This window comes from Vidua chalybeata, chromosome 11, assembly GCF_026979565.1.
Source record: "Vidua chalybeata isolate OUT-0048 chromosome 11, bVidCha1 merged haplotype, whole genome shotgun sequence".
NCBI classification, from domain to species: Eukaryota; Metazoa; Chordata; class Aves; order Passeriformes; family Viduidae; genus Vidua; species Vidua chalybeata.
The window spans coordinates 2,385,196-2,399,863 of NC_071540.1; the positions used below are offsets into that span (position 1 = coordinate 2,385,196).

Below are 14,668 nucleotides of genomic sequence, written 5' to 3' on the forward strand. Positions count from 1 at the left end.
AGTGTTCCTGGGAATATGACACTTATCATTAACACTCTGAAAGAATTCTACAGTGAATATTTATAGTGAATATTATAGTGACTTTATAGTGAATATGCAATCTTGCCTCTCTGCTGGCCAGAGAATTTTCTCCTATTTTCTGTAATGTGCTATATTGTTACATAATGTAGCTGGCAGCTGCTTCAAACTAGTCAAATGTATTCTTACCTAAAGCCTAAGCCCAGAAAACACTTGTAAATTTAGTTTGTAAAGGTTTTGTGTCAGCATTACCTTTGGCTAGCATTTAGATAGAGATATCTTACTAATTTATATACTTTTTAAGAAAACATCAAGTATGTTTGAAATTCAAAATAAATACTCAAAATAAATATAAGATAAAAAAATGAGGGTTTTAAAAGATTTGAATCTGTATTTACATTCTTCATATCAGTCTTAAACTGGAGATGTGTAGTTAGTATATAGTACTTGCTAAGGCAGTTTTTAATGAAAAGGATGGTGGTTTTGGAAACAGTTGAGATATTTGGAAGCAGAAATCTTGTGAAAAGTCACAAGAACTTCAGTATCTTCATTATTGCTCTATGGCCAGGCTGCTAAAATAGTGCTGGGAGCAGTAAAATGCTCTCGAGGATTGCTCACGTGTGACTTCTACCTGATGCTTGCAGGTCTGAAGATCACTTTTTGATAAGGCAGCAGAATGAAACCTAAAGAGAGTTCTTTCCCTGTGTGCAGATGCAGCAGCAGGAGCTTGCCCAGATGAGGCAGAGGGATGCCAACCTGACGGCGCTGGCAGCCATCGGCCCCCGCAAGAAACGGAAGCTGGATGCACCTGGCCTGCTCACCATAGGAGGGGAGGTAAGTGTGCACCCAGAGCCAGGGACAGCACTCCTGCAGCACCTCCCAGGAACAGCTCGAGCTGCTCCTGCTGCTGCTGGCAGGGAGCTGTGTCATTTGGAAATGCACATCAGCACGGGAACCCAGCTTATCTTGCCACAGTTAAAATGCCATCTCCTTTTAGTTGTATTTTCAAGTGTGAACTTTCAGCAGATCACTAAAGAATGTTTTTTAAATAGTTGAATGTGAAGTGTAGGTCTTAAACTGTTCACTGCCTTTATATTTGTTTTCTCCTCTGCATAATCTGAAAAAAACCTAAAAAGAGTAGGGAATGAAGAAGTATCTGAAAAAACATAACTGTAGTCTTGCTTACAGTTTGAACCAAGAGCTTGTAGTAAGTAATACCAGTGTGGGTTTGTGATAAATATGTGTCCAAACTTCTTCCAGAACGTCAAGGTGACCCCCACCACTGCAAAGATGAGTTTATAATCATGCTAAATTGTAATTTCCATAAGAATACTGTGCTCTAGAAATAGGATCAGATTAATTAGCATGATTCTTCTGATATTGTATGTGGAGAAGTAGCTGTGCTACACAATAAATGCAAAATTGTTGAAAGCCTGATCTATATTAAGCAGGGTGGAGAAGCAGGGTGCTGTGGTGCTCTGCTGTGGGTGGCTCTGTAAGAGCACTGTGTTGTTTGGTACAGATACACTTGGGCTGCTTTTCCTTCTGCTGAGTCTGCCCACGCAGTGGAGTCAGAGGAATTCTCCCTATTACATGCCTGTTCTGAGGAAAATGCAAACATTTTGTTTTGAATAGCTAAACTAACAGTTTTGGCTCAGACATTTGACTGTCTAAATGCCAGGCATTTCCAAAGGCCTTTTTGTTTCCCATTTTGGATAGCTTTTATCTGACTTCTTTTCTCTTTTCGTGTGCTAAGATTAGTGCTAGGGAATTAGCTGAGCTAGGAACAGAAGTGGATCCTGTTTACACTCTAAAATTGATTTAGGACTTCAGATACGTAGGAGGTGCTCCCGTTTCTGGTAACGTTTATTTCAGACTGAGGGAGTTTCTCGGGTTTTCTGTTGTCCTGATAGTCCCTTCCTTTCAGTCTCCCTCCTTTATCTTACATTCAGTTAAGAATTCTGTTCTCCTCCACATGCACCTGTAACAAATCTCACAGCAACAGGCCCAAAGAAGCTTTCATTAGAAGCTCACCTGGGTGGTCAGGGCTTTGGCTTTCCCTCATGTAAAAATAATTTGAACCTTCTAATAATACATGGATCCCTTCAGATTTTAACACTTCACCAAAGCAATATTTTATCCTGAGGAACAGAATTTAATTTTTATTGTCTGTTGTCCCTTTAAAAAAATACTCTTTTGTAGGTATTAATAACTTGATGAACAAAAGAGTGGTCACCTTCAGTGAGTGAAGCATTTTAATCACAGCTCTATATCTGAATGGATTATGATGAACAGCTTCCCTCTCTCTCTAGAAGCTCCTTGTTCTCTTGCTGCAGTGCTTTAAGGAAAAATAAAGATCTGGGGCAAATTCCAAAGGCTTCTGGTTATTTTTGCTTCCTTTTGCTGCTCTCCTAGCCCAAATTTTGCTGAACTCTATTGTTCCATTGGCAAACTATCCCTGAAGTTTTTGCCGATCCATGGATTTCCTGGAGCCATGAACTGTGTGCCAGTTCAGATGGAATTGCTCCCATCCCTCTTCTCCTAGCTTCAAACCATCCTGGCCAGCTCATATAGATGGCTGGCTGGAAGCTGATTTCAAGGTCTTGGAAACTGTATCTGCATTATTCAATGTCTTTTGTAGGCAACAGGACCTAAAGTAGTGCAGAAGCTGTGTGACACAGCTTGGCTCCTAGAAGCTCCCTTTCTGGTATTCTTCTGAGCTTATTAGGGCTGCTATGCAGAAATAAACTCAACTCCTCCAAAATGTTTCGCTGTAAAAAGATACTGGAATTTTGTATTCTCTATCTAAGACTGTCTGATATCTCTTCTTTGGGTTTCTGGAGATTATAAACACCATTATGATTCTGTGTTCTATGGTACCAACACCCTCTGAGCCCAATTCCACCTTCAAATACCCAACCTCCCCTATGGTCTATGACACTCTGATTTCTCCCAGCAATTTGTAAGCTGTTTAAAGCCCATGCTACTGATAATCTCTGCTTGCAAGGTCTGAATTGGCCAGAGCTTTTTTTGCCTGCACTTTTTTTTTTGGTCAAAATACAGTTTTTGCATTGAAGTTGCTCGTCTCCTCATTAACCTTTTCTGACTTACGTGTCTGCTTTTGTTGCAACTGAGACCCTGCATGTTTACTGATCCAAAAAGATGTCATTTACAAATCATTCCACCCTGGCATGTTCCTTTTTTTTCCCCCCTTTTCTGAACTAACTCTTGTTTAACTAAAGTCTTGTTGACTTCACTTAGTTGCATTGGCCATTTTTCAGTGAGCAGTGCTGGATTCAGTCTTGGTTTAGCAGAAATACTAACAATTTATTTTTGGAAATTGGATCTTCTTAATAATACCCTTTCCATCTGATCAGGAAGCTAATTTAGGAGTAATGATGGATATTCTACTTAAGGAGTTGATGAAAAAGATTAGTATTTCTGTATTTAAGTACTGTTTGTTACCTAGAGAGAAACAGCTCTTCTACAGCTTTTGGAAATGTGAAAAAGCTTGTGTTAATAACTGTATTTTCTACCAGCACTTTGTTTAAGAGTATTTTCTTTAAACTTTGTTCTCTGTCTCACATTGCCATAGCTCATTTGGACTTCTTTGCTTGTTTTCAAGCCATAGCTAAATAGACCTTTTTTGGATGACAGGATTATTAAAAATTATCAAGACCAGGCCCATCATTCCTGGACTAGTACAGCTAATATTTTTTACTACTTTTACCTGGGGACATGGAAAATCAGCAATTTTGGAGTGAGATGATTTTTTTAAAAATTTGCTTGCTTCTCTGTATAACCATATTAAAAATGCCTTTCCAAAACATGGGAACAATATTTTGTACAACAGTGGATGAGCAGGGACTCTGTGTTCCCAAATAACACTGCTATCAAGTGAGTGACTGGTTTCAGACCATGAATACAGAGTGGCCTTGGCTAATGGCATTGTCCCAGTCCCAATCCCTGCATTCCTGCCCTTCCTTTTGCCCTGGCTCCTGCACCCTGGGCTGACCCACCTCCATTTGATAAACAGGAAGAAGACTGATCTAACAACAGTAAAAAGTGAATAGTTCTGGCTTGCTTGTTGAAGTAGTTTGGCCTAGAGCCCAGTGGAAAAGGAATACTGGAAAAGGAACTTACAAGCAGAGACAGCAAATGTGAGATCACCTGCACTTCATTCGCTTCCTTTTTAGTACCTCTTGTGTCTGCTCATATTTTAGATTATCTGCTAGAAACACAGCTGCCTCTGCAGCAGCCAGCAGCTCATCAGGAATTCAGCCTGCTTATTATTATAATGTGCTTTAGATCAAGAGTGAGGGAGAAGAGGGAAAGAGAAGTGAGATACCTTTGGAAGGATTCAGCTTCTCTGCCTGGCAGAGTTGAAAATAGTGCATTTGTGGAATTTTTAGGGGCTTTCTGTTTCTTTAGTAATACTAGACAAAAATGATTGGAAAATATCTTCTAAAGTCACAGCTTTTTGGAATTCAGCATGTGATTATCAAGTTAGGCATGTAAGGATCCTGGCCCACGTTATGTGCTCAGCAGCAGTGCTGCCCAGGTCTGATCTTTGCTGTGGTGCTGTGACACTCAGCAGTGGGTGACACAAACAGGGTACAACATGCAGGACAGCAAGCCCTGAAGTTCTTCACTTAGCACCCCTAAGCACCTCTATGTCAGATTAAATATAAGGTTTGGGTTGCTTTTTTTTGACCTTAGTTGCTTTTTGATTGATTTTGAATCTATTCAGTTAACATTTTCAGGTTTTTTTTTTCCCTGAATTATAAGGCTTTTAAGAGTTAGAATTAAAATTTATGTTTGTTTATGAGATGGATATTTTCATGCAATTGTAAGAGTTGGAGCTTTAAAAAAAGGATTAGCCATTGCAAGACTAGGTCAGGTAGCTTTACAAGCTAAATATTTGAGTACTGCTAAGGTGGCATGAATGCAGAATTTGCATATTTTCAAGTCCCTCATTTCTTATTATGGAATTAAAGTGTAAAGGTTAAATACAAGTATTTTTCTGTATTTAATAATAATAATAATAATAATAAAATAATTTGGCTTTTCATCAAGACCTATGGCTAGTATGCCAAAATACATAAATACAGAGTATATGTTTGAAATATCTGAGGGTATAATTTGTTTAAATATCAAGTGAAAGCCCTCTCCTGGTACTTGCTGGCACAGATGGTTTTTGAATACTGAGCTTCCAAAGGCAGCTTCAGGGCTAGTTCAGTGAATCACTGCTTATTGAAGACAGTCATTTTAGGGATAAGAAAAAGCCCTCTTCCTCACCCAGCAGCAGAGCAGTCATCTTAAGAATATTCAGCAAACTATCCCAAACACCATCTTTCAAAATGTGCAGGACCATATGTTGGGCCAGTGCTCAAGGGAGATCTGATACTCTGGGTGTTTTCTCATCCACTATATTCCAGCCATTCTATCAGTCAAGAAAGATAATGTTCTTGCAGATGTGGAAAGTCCCAAAACTAACAGTTAAAACAGAGATGTTTTGTGTAGAGAAAAGCTAATTACTGAAGTGATGGTGAGATGTATTTTGGGTACAAGGCACCACATTTTTTAATTAAATTAATCTTTCAGATGGTATAACTTGAGTATTTTAAAGCTGTTTTCATGTTTAGGTTTTGTACAAAACATAATTAAGGTTTTGGTTAAAGCACTGAAATTTGTGTTGTACCAGAGGCAGACATAGAGAAAGTTACTTAATATTACTGTCTGTTAGGTCTTTATAGTTTTAGTAACTCCTGATTTCGAAGTGGAAGTGTAAGGATGGAATCAGGATTATGTGGGAAGCATTTGGTTATGTGCTATAGTTGGAAAAAAGTACTTTTGACTGCAGTCTCTCTTTGGTTAATGCAGTACTGAACGTGATTCATTTCAGCTGACATTCTCACCTCATGCTCAGGTTATCCATGGACATTTGAGCAACACCTGCAATTATTCCTCAAATCCCTTGTCAATATTTTAACAATATTAAGAAGAAATCAGGATACTAGGTAATTTTCTCTTTGGAAGGGGTTAGACATGAGCTGTCTCTTGGAAAACTTGGCCTTGTTTTCTTCCTTTCTTGCCTTTTAAACCATAAGAGGTGTGTAGTGTCTCCTGCAGAAGTCTCTATTACAGGAGGGTTGTGCCTTGGCTTCTGTCCAAAGTTTCTACTCAGTGAATATCACCCACTGTAGAAGGTCATCAATCAGCCAATATATGAGGCATAACTGCTCCTGACAGACCCAAAAGAACTAGAACCAAGGGATAGTCTTTTATTTTGGGGAAAAACACCAATCATCAGCATTGACGTTCTCTGAGCAAATCTTTAGGCTGTTCCTTCACCTTTCTGGAGCTAAAGTTTATTTTATGACATCCACTTTCAGAGATCCTTGGAACAACTTGTTCAACAACTCAAGTCTCAGCTTGGCCATCCTACTGTATGATTGGTTCTTGATAAATTGCTTTTTGTTTAAAGTGGTCAAGATATGTTTCAAAAGCACTGGAATCTAAAGCCCTTTACACTGGTTAAGCTTGAGTTACATGGAAGAGATACAATGGAGCAGAACACCTTTTGCAAGCATTTATGGAACAAGAAGTTGAAGTTTGCTTTTTAAGCCTCTAGACTAAGAGCAGAACAGAAGGAATTTTTATGATTTGTTGTATCATTACCTTTTCAAGCACTCTTTGCTCCATGTCTCATTGACATGATAGAATGCAATGTTCTCTCATACCTGTTTTGGTGTCGGATGTCACTGCTGCTGACAGTTATGATTTCATTTGAGGTATCCCAAAACTATCACTTAAATTTATGGGTTTGAATTTTCCAGGAGACAGAAGAAAGGAGTCTGTCCTTACTTTTTTTTTTTAAATGGAATTACGTGCGTACTACTTTATAAATCATTGAAAATCTCAAGTTTGGCTTCAACTTCTCTTTTACTTCTGTTTTGTTTTCCTTCCTGTTTTCAAACTTAAATCAGTATTAAAATAGTTCACCATAAGCATGTTGATATCTATTTCAAAATTAGTATTTTGAAACACTCTATAGATGATATCCTAATTAGTAATTGCACCTTTTTCCTTATTCTTAAATGAATGAGACTTCAATTTAAAAATCAATTGCCCCAGTGATGAGTTTTCATTTTTAAAAAATTTAATTCAAATGGTGTTTTAGCCCATGATGAACACAAACTGGATTTTTTTAGAATTCTGGTTTTGTTTTGTAAAACAAAACTTCTAAACATTAATGCTTCATACAGACTTAGCAGTAAAACTAGGAAGACATTGAAGATGATGGATAATGCAATGATTACACTGATGATTAATAATTGTGACTGGGAGTGAATGTGTAGAAATACATTTCCGTGCCAGTTGCAAACAGGCAGGAACACAAACAGCGAGTCAGGAGGCAGTAGAACATTTTTGCATGGATCTCAGTTCACAGGAGGAAAAAGCCAGGCAGCAATGCAAGAAAACAGCAAGTGGGCTCTGTGCCAGGAAAAACATTCTTTTTTACTAGTAGAACAGGTTTGCATGCGGTGTGTGTTCCTTTGATCTATGGAACACAAAATATTCTGACAGAGGTTCAATAATATTAATAATTTTTCCTTATTGGCCAAGACAAATTTGATTTTTACTTCATTTGGAGATGGAAGTTGGTGCCACCTGACTGCATAATGTAGATGTAGCATGCAGGAGGAGACCATGACAGCATTTTTTTCTCTGCTTCTCAAAGATTTCTACTGCATTCTTACTTAAATAGTGTTTTATTCTTTTTTTTTTCTTCTAATAGAAATAGAAATCCTGCTCCTTGGTTATAAAAAAAATTACTACATTTTTAAAAATAAAATGTTTTTCAATATGGTAATAATAAATAAAATTGTTTCATTGATGTATACCTTGTAAATACAGTGTGTGCAGCTTATTAACACGGAAAATGAGAACTTGGCACAAAAACGTCTGAGTAGCTAAGAGTTCATCCATTATTTGTCAATCCCTATGGAGCTCTACTGCAATTCCTGTGTTTTTCTTGCAAAAAGCTACCTTGAGGATGTGTGGGGACAGAGGGTATATAGAGTTTGCATTTTGGGGTTTTTTTGGCATTCGTTTTAGGTTGAGTTTTTCTGTATTTTCAGTTGTCTTCTCTCTGTCTTCCTGATTTTCAGACACTGAAGGATAGAATCTATTTTGCAGTCTCTGTTTTTTCTGATGCTTATAACTACAGATTTTTTCCTTCTTCTGGCTAAGTAAAACTGGTAAGACTAAGAGAAGGCGTGGAAGGGTCTAGCAGAGGGTTTGCCCATTGACTTTAGAAGGTAAGGCCCAAGGTGCTGCGACAATTTTAGATGTCAGCAAAAATAATTTTTAAAACCTGACCAGAAAATTTTCAAGGTGTAACTTTTCAACCTGTACATGGAAGGATTCATACCTGTATCTTAAGGTGGCAATGTTTCCCATTGAAGTAATTCTTCCCTAGAGCAGTCAGATGAATCATCAAATAGATTCATTTCCTTCTGCTTCAATCCTATTCAGTGCCAGGTAAATTTTGTGGAATAATCTTTTTCCTCTTTGTCTAAAATCTTTTTTACTGAAGTTAAGGTTTGGAAAAAGTCTGAAGAACTTAAAATGTATTAAGATGCACATTTTTGGATTTTTTCAGCCAATTCTTTTATAGGCAGTCAAGTAATGTGTTGGTCCTACAGAGAGTGACAATTAGTCATTTAACATTTTTAGTTTACCTTGGGCCTTTGGGCAAACAGTCTTGAATGTCAAGGAAATTTGGTTGCCAGCTTCTAAACAGCCTACCTGAACAGAACTTGTTATTTTACCTGGTGTCAGCTGCAGAACCAAACCTTGTCCAAGTTGTGTGTCCCTGCAGTGGGAATGAAACTCCAAGTAAGCCACTCCACTTCACTCTTCCCCTGCTTCTAGTGAGAGAGGGATGGAAGCAGAGGGGTGAGATAACAATTTACTGAAAACGCACAGCAGTGAGATAGGAAATGCACAGGAACAGAACAGTATCCATAGCAAAAGGGCACAAAAGAGCAGGAGATTTACACACAAAAGAAGTTCTCCACCTCGGCTCAGCTCCGTGTTGCTGAGGCCAAAACAAGACCTTTTCCTGTGGCTCAGCTGTGGCACGTGGGTGTTCCTGGGACAAAAACAAGGTGGAGGTGCTCCCACAGCTGCATTTTCTGTCCTGAGCCAACAGAAGCAGTGGAGGACAAGCCCCCAAAACGCTGGATGGTCCGTGTGGCACTGCCTGCTCCCAGCTGTGGTCAGCAGGGCTCTGCCAGGCTCCGTTGGCTGCCTGGAGCTGCATCCACGCCCTGGCCGTGTCCTGCTGAGGAGTGGCAGGAGGACACTCCACTGTGCTGCTCCAACAACTTCCCTGGGGAAGAAACTCAACAAAACGCCACAATTCTGGTGTATGGCTGCATTTTTGTCCCCCTGAAGCCACATCCCAAGTGATGGTGTGGGTGGTATAGAACAGCAATGGCCATGCCTCCCTCTGCCTTGGCACTGTGCACTATGGACAGCTGAATGTGGTCTGTTGGTAAAAAAGTATGAGTTCTTAAATTAAAAAGAAAACAAAAGCCCAACAGATAAACATTTAATTCAGAACTCGCTGTATTATTATGTGTTCAAAAAATTATCCCTTCATTTTCAATAGTCCAATTGAAAACAAGCTTAGTGTATAAGAAAGAGAAATGAAAAGAGGCCCTTCATGGTTTCCTTTTACCATGTCCAAGTCTTCCAAGATTTTGCTGTAAATCAGAATGTTTTTACGAGTGTTTAATAGGTGAATATCATATGTATATCTGTGCACAAAATTTAAAGGCAGGTCCCTGTTACAGGTTTCATAAGTGATGTCATCAGCAATGACACAATATCAGCAGTTTGTGGTGCAGGCAAATTTAGTTTGACCAACTTTGCTGTTCAAGGAACATGATACATTGTAATCCCTGTGATCTGTTCTGAATTGTAAGAGTATTTTGAGCAAAACTGGTTTCATTTGGAAAGGAATGCTCACCCTTCTTCTACAGGTGTTGACCAGTCTCCTACTGTCTGCACTCCTCCTTCAGAATTTGGCTGGAATTTACCAACAATAAAATTCAAAGGTGGAGCTCAAATATTTAAATGTTGAGCTGAAACGAGCTTTTCAGCTTTGTTAAAAACTGTTCACAGATAATGGAACAGTGTGCTTTGCACATCCTTCCTTTGTAGGAGTGATGGCAAAGTGGGTCCTGTTTGGCCACATTCATGAGAAGCTGAGCGTTGGAGCTCCAAACCTGCAAGGACATGTGCACATGCTTAACTTTAAGCAGAGTGGTGAGTTTGTTTGAAGTCAGTAATGTGCCTCGTGTAGAACATTAATTACCTGCAATAAGCTTTTGTTGGAGCACTGTGTTCCTGTCAATCTCCCTGCATTTCCCACTGCATGAGCTCAGCTTTGCTAATCCCTAGCTGGTGCTGGTGTAGGAAAACTCTATTTTCTATATTTCTTTCTGTAGTAAAACCAGGCTTTTCTTTCTAGAAATCGTCATATTATGTGCTTTTGGAAAGTCTCGTGCTTATTTGACCATGGAAGTCTTTGGGACTAATCAGTGTGTGTTAAATGCAGGTTTATGAAATTTCCCAATGTGTCTTGAATATTACAGGCAGTATTTTGCTTTCAAAGAAATAATACAGTAAAAATAGCTAATAGTGGGATCTTCGTCTTGGTGTTCCTTTTGTTACATACTCTGTTCTAGTGACTGACTAGGAAAAAAGGGGGTTTTTGTTTTTGTTTTGCCTGGAGTCAAACAGGAGCATGCTGGTTAAAGGGATTCTGTGGGGGCTGGAGAGGGCCTGAGGGAACTCGGAGAGACATCTACCACCAGCAGCTTGTCTGTTCTAGCTAATTATAGCTGGGGTACTGTTTACTTTAGTGGTGTACTCCTTATTTATTAGTTACTTGGTTACTGCTTGCCTTCAAGTTACAGGGCTGGCAGCCAGTTCCTGCAGGGGAGGTGCAATAGGGAGGGAAGGGCATCAGGCAGAACTGCAGCTCCCGACCTTGGCAAGATTTCTTAGGCTGGTGGAGTTTGGGATTTTTTTAATACTGGCAACCCGAGAGATGGTCAAAAAGAGAAGCGGAGAAGTTAAAAAATACTGACAACTTCAGGAAATGTTTTACCATCTAGAAGGACTGTGGTGATAAAATTATCATGAGTGTTTCCATGACTCGTAAGTCAGACTTGGGTTTTTTCCCTCCTTCTCTCCTGTCTTTGGAGAAAAATCTGGCTTTTGTGGCCTATGTGAAGTTGCAATGATTTGCATAAAATTCCGGTCTTTATAGCTTTTTCTCTGGTATGGGTTTGTGGGATTCTGGAGTTAGTTTCACTGGGTAGTTTTGCTAACGAGTAACAGATCACTTTTCCAAGCATGACTGAATATACACACAGACATTTCACAGTGGTCACTAAAACTAAGTTAAATTATTACAAAACTTGGGTATGGAAACCATGGGCCACTTAGGAGTCCCAGTCCTTAAGAATCAGACCTCTGAACCATTGAACTTTGGGAATTCTTACCCTACCTCACCCTCCAACTTTTCTGATGAGCTTTGAGCTGGCCTGTGGATGAGGTGTCTGAAGGATGTAGTGCAGTAGACCTATTTTCATTGGCTTTTGTTATTTTGTTTGTAATATTCTTGGTTTAATAATTATCTCAGCAAACAAAAGGGCAAAGAACAGCAGTGTTGTATGGGAAGGCAAATGAGGAGAATTACAAGGTTTTCTGCAGCTGTGTTTGAGAAAGTAGAAGATATCATAAATAGTGATTTCTGTGCTATAGCAGCATGAAAACAGTGTTGGTCCATGCTATAGTTTTATCAAGAAAAAGGAAAATTCTCCAGTCTTTTTGAGCATGACACTTTCTTGCAAAGACAGGGGCCCAACAAGAGCTGAACCAATTGATGCACCAATTACTGAACAATTTAGAGGAAGCTCTGCCAGGAGAGTGAGCAAAAAGTTCCATTAAAAAAAGGCCAAGTTTCTGTCTCCAAAGGAGAAGGTAAGGAATACGAGGAGCACAACAGGTTAAACAGCCTTGGCCAAAGAAGTGAGTACCCCTAGGCAGAGCAGCATCTCTAATCAGTGGTAGTGGTATGAGCTCTGAGGGGAGGGAAGTTCAGGCTGGTGCTCTCATGTAACATTAAAAAGGACAAGCAGTCTGTCAGGGGAAACAGTCATTGGTGTGGGATTTCTTCTCTTGATCAAAAAGACAGCAGCACTGCAGCCTGCTTTATCTATAGGGGGGGTGTTGGCAGAGGGCGTTTTTTTCCCAGGCCGTATCAGTGGCCTGTGGTACATTTTTCCTAATCCATAAAAGAAGCCACCTGCATTTCTCTCTTTTGCAGGCTTTTGTTAATCCCTCAGTTTTCTCTTTTTATTCTGTTTTCATTTTTATGCTATTACAATTTTTTTAAAAAGCAACTTTAAGAGACATCTTTACAAAGCAAAAAATGAGCTGCATCTAATGGGCTTGAAAAATATGCCTAGTGCTTGTCTCCAAAGCCAAAATTACTTTTCTCATCTCTGTAAGTAATTTTTATGAATAGCATTCAGTTTCAGTACCTTGAAGCTCAATTGAAGGAGGGAAGGGGAAACAAATTGCACTCTGCACAAGCTTGCCTCCTGCCCCTGGACACCATTGACAGCCGTAGGTGTCTTGCATTTTGGTAAAACTTACATTGCCACAAAATTCTTTTAGCAAAAGTTTTTACCTTCAGTTGTGTAGCTGCAGTGAGGTGGGATAAATTTGATGTTGCTGTTGACTTAGCTTTTACTTTACTTAGTAACAGAGCAATGAAGAACTGCAGGTGCTGTTCCCTGTGTTCTTGTCAGCTGTGCAGGTAGTCAAAGTAATAATAATTTGCTAGTGATATTAAGAGCAAACATGCATCAAGATTTCAAGTATTCTTTTCAAAATATTTTTTAAATAACTTAGAACCAGTATGGAAGGGTTTCCAGAAGAAAATTAGAAGGTAGGTTTTCTCTCTCTAAAGAAATAAATAAAAATTGTGTCTTTGGGAGTATTTGACATCATGTCTTATGTCTGGATTGAGAATCCAGAAGAAGAATTATTTAATTTTCTTGAAGAAGTACTATGAGCCTGAATCTTCAATTAGTTGCTTTTTAATAGTGTGAACTGTTCCTTATTTTAAGGAGCTTAACTGTACTGGCACATGTTCTGTGGCTTTTCCTGGTTGTGGACAAGAAGTAGTACAACAGGTGATTTGATTCCACCACAGATCATTCATTTTCAGTTTTGAGTGTCCAAATCACTTAAGCAATATTACATTACTTTAGAAAATTCCTAATGAAGAGCATCTGGAGTAAACTCTTAAAGTACGGGCGAGAGTCAACTGTTTGTCCTAACCCTGGCTGCTCCATGATCAAATCTGGATGTGTACATTCTGTATTTCAGTGTGATGTCTGCCCAGTCTGCAGCAATTAGTGGAAATTACAGATGCTTAATGAGCTTTTTAATGCTTTTCAGTTGATATTGTTGATAGGTACTGAAGACTCCAATGTTCCAAGTGTCTTCAGAATTCTCTACCTTGATCGATTTTGTGGCCCATGAGTAGATATTATTCACATACAGTATTTATTTTAGCTATAGTGATTAATACATCAGTTTGACCTATTGGGGTTTCTTTTCTACAGTGCCATATATAAAAAAATGTAATGCAATCCATAATTCAGCTTGTGCAGCCTGTGTTGGGCTGTAAATCCTGGTTGGTCTGAAGTCAAATGCATTTCTTATATTACCTCTACTGGGATACAAGATTTTGTGGGCTTCATACAACTTCTAAAAAGTTATATATTGCCTTTTATCCTGGTGGTGATAAAGACCAATTACTTTTTAACATAATTTTCTATATTTCGGCCCTTACTCTCTAGGTATTGTATACTGCTGTGGTAAATTTATTAACTTGTACTGGGTGTGTGGGTGGGAGATAGCAAAGCTATGTTTCTTCTTGTGTAACTGTTTTTCCAACTACAGATTCTACAAAATCAGATTTTTGTTTGTCATATTTAAATGATTAATTTAACATAAGCCTTCTAATTTCAAAATCATTTTTAATGAGGCAGTATCATCTGTAACTTCTGAGTTATTTAATTAGTGCATATACTAAGATTCATTGTTTTTTAAATTAAATGTGTAATCCTATAAACCTTAACAATAGTTATAGTTTGTAAGAGTTTTGAGGGATATTTTTATCTCCAGCATTCAATTGGTTTATGTAAGTAGCTCCTTTACGAAAACTTCAGATTTGTGTGTATTTCTGACACAACTTTTCTCTGGAAGAACACCCAAGAGGAGCTCATGAGTAGCTTTTTGTGCCCTCTCCCTGCCCAGACAAAGGCACTGGATGGGGTCCCACTGATCCCTGAGCCCTGTCCCTGCTCTGTCCCTGCTGGGATGGGTGTCCCACTGATCCCTGAGCCCTGTCCCTGCTGGGATGCATGTCCCACTGATCCCTGAGCCCTGTCCCTGCTGGGATGGGGGTCCCACTGATCCCTGAGCCCTGTCCCTGCTGGGATGGGGGTCCCACTGATCCCTGAGCCCTGTCCCTGCTGGGATGGGGGTC

At 39.1% G+C, this 14,668-nt stretch overlaps 1 protein-coding gene across 1 annotated transcript in view; it reads left to right on the forward strand.

Annotated features, from left to right (window-relative positions):
- Positions 1-14,668, forward strand: part of LOC128793483 (transcription initiation factor TFIID subunit 4-like) — a 147,817-nt gene that overhangs the window by 100,522 nt on the left and 32,627 nt on the right. Inside the window, exon 14 of the mRNA XM_053952694.1 lies at positions 730-852. Coding sequence (XP_053808669.1) covers positions 730-852 — 123 coding nt within the window. The remainder of the gene's footprint in view (positions 1-729; positions 853-14,668) is intronic.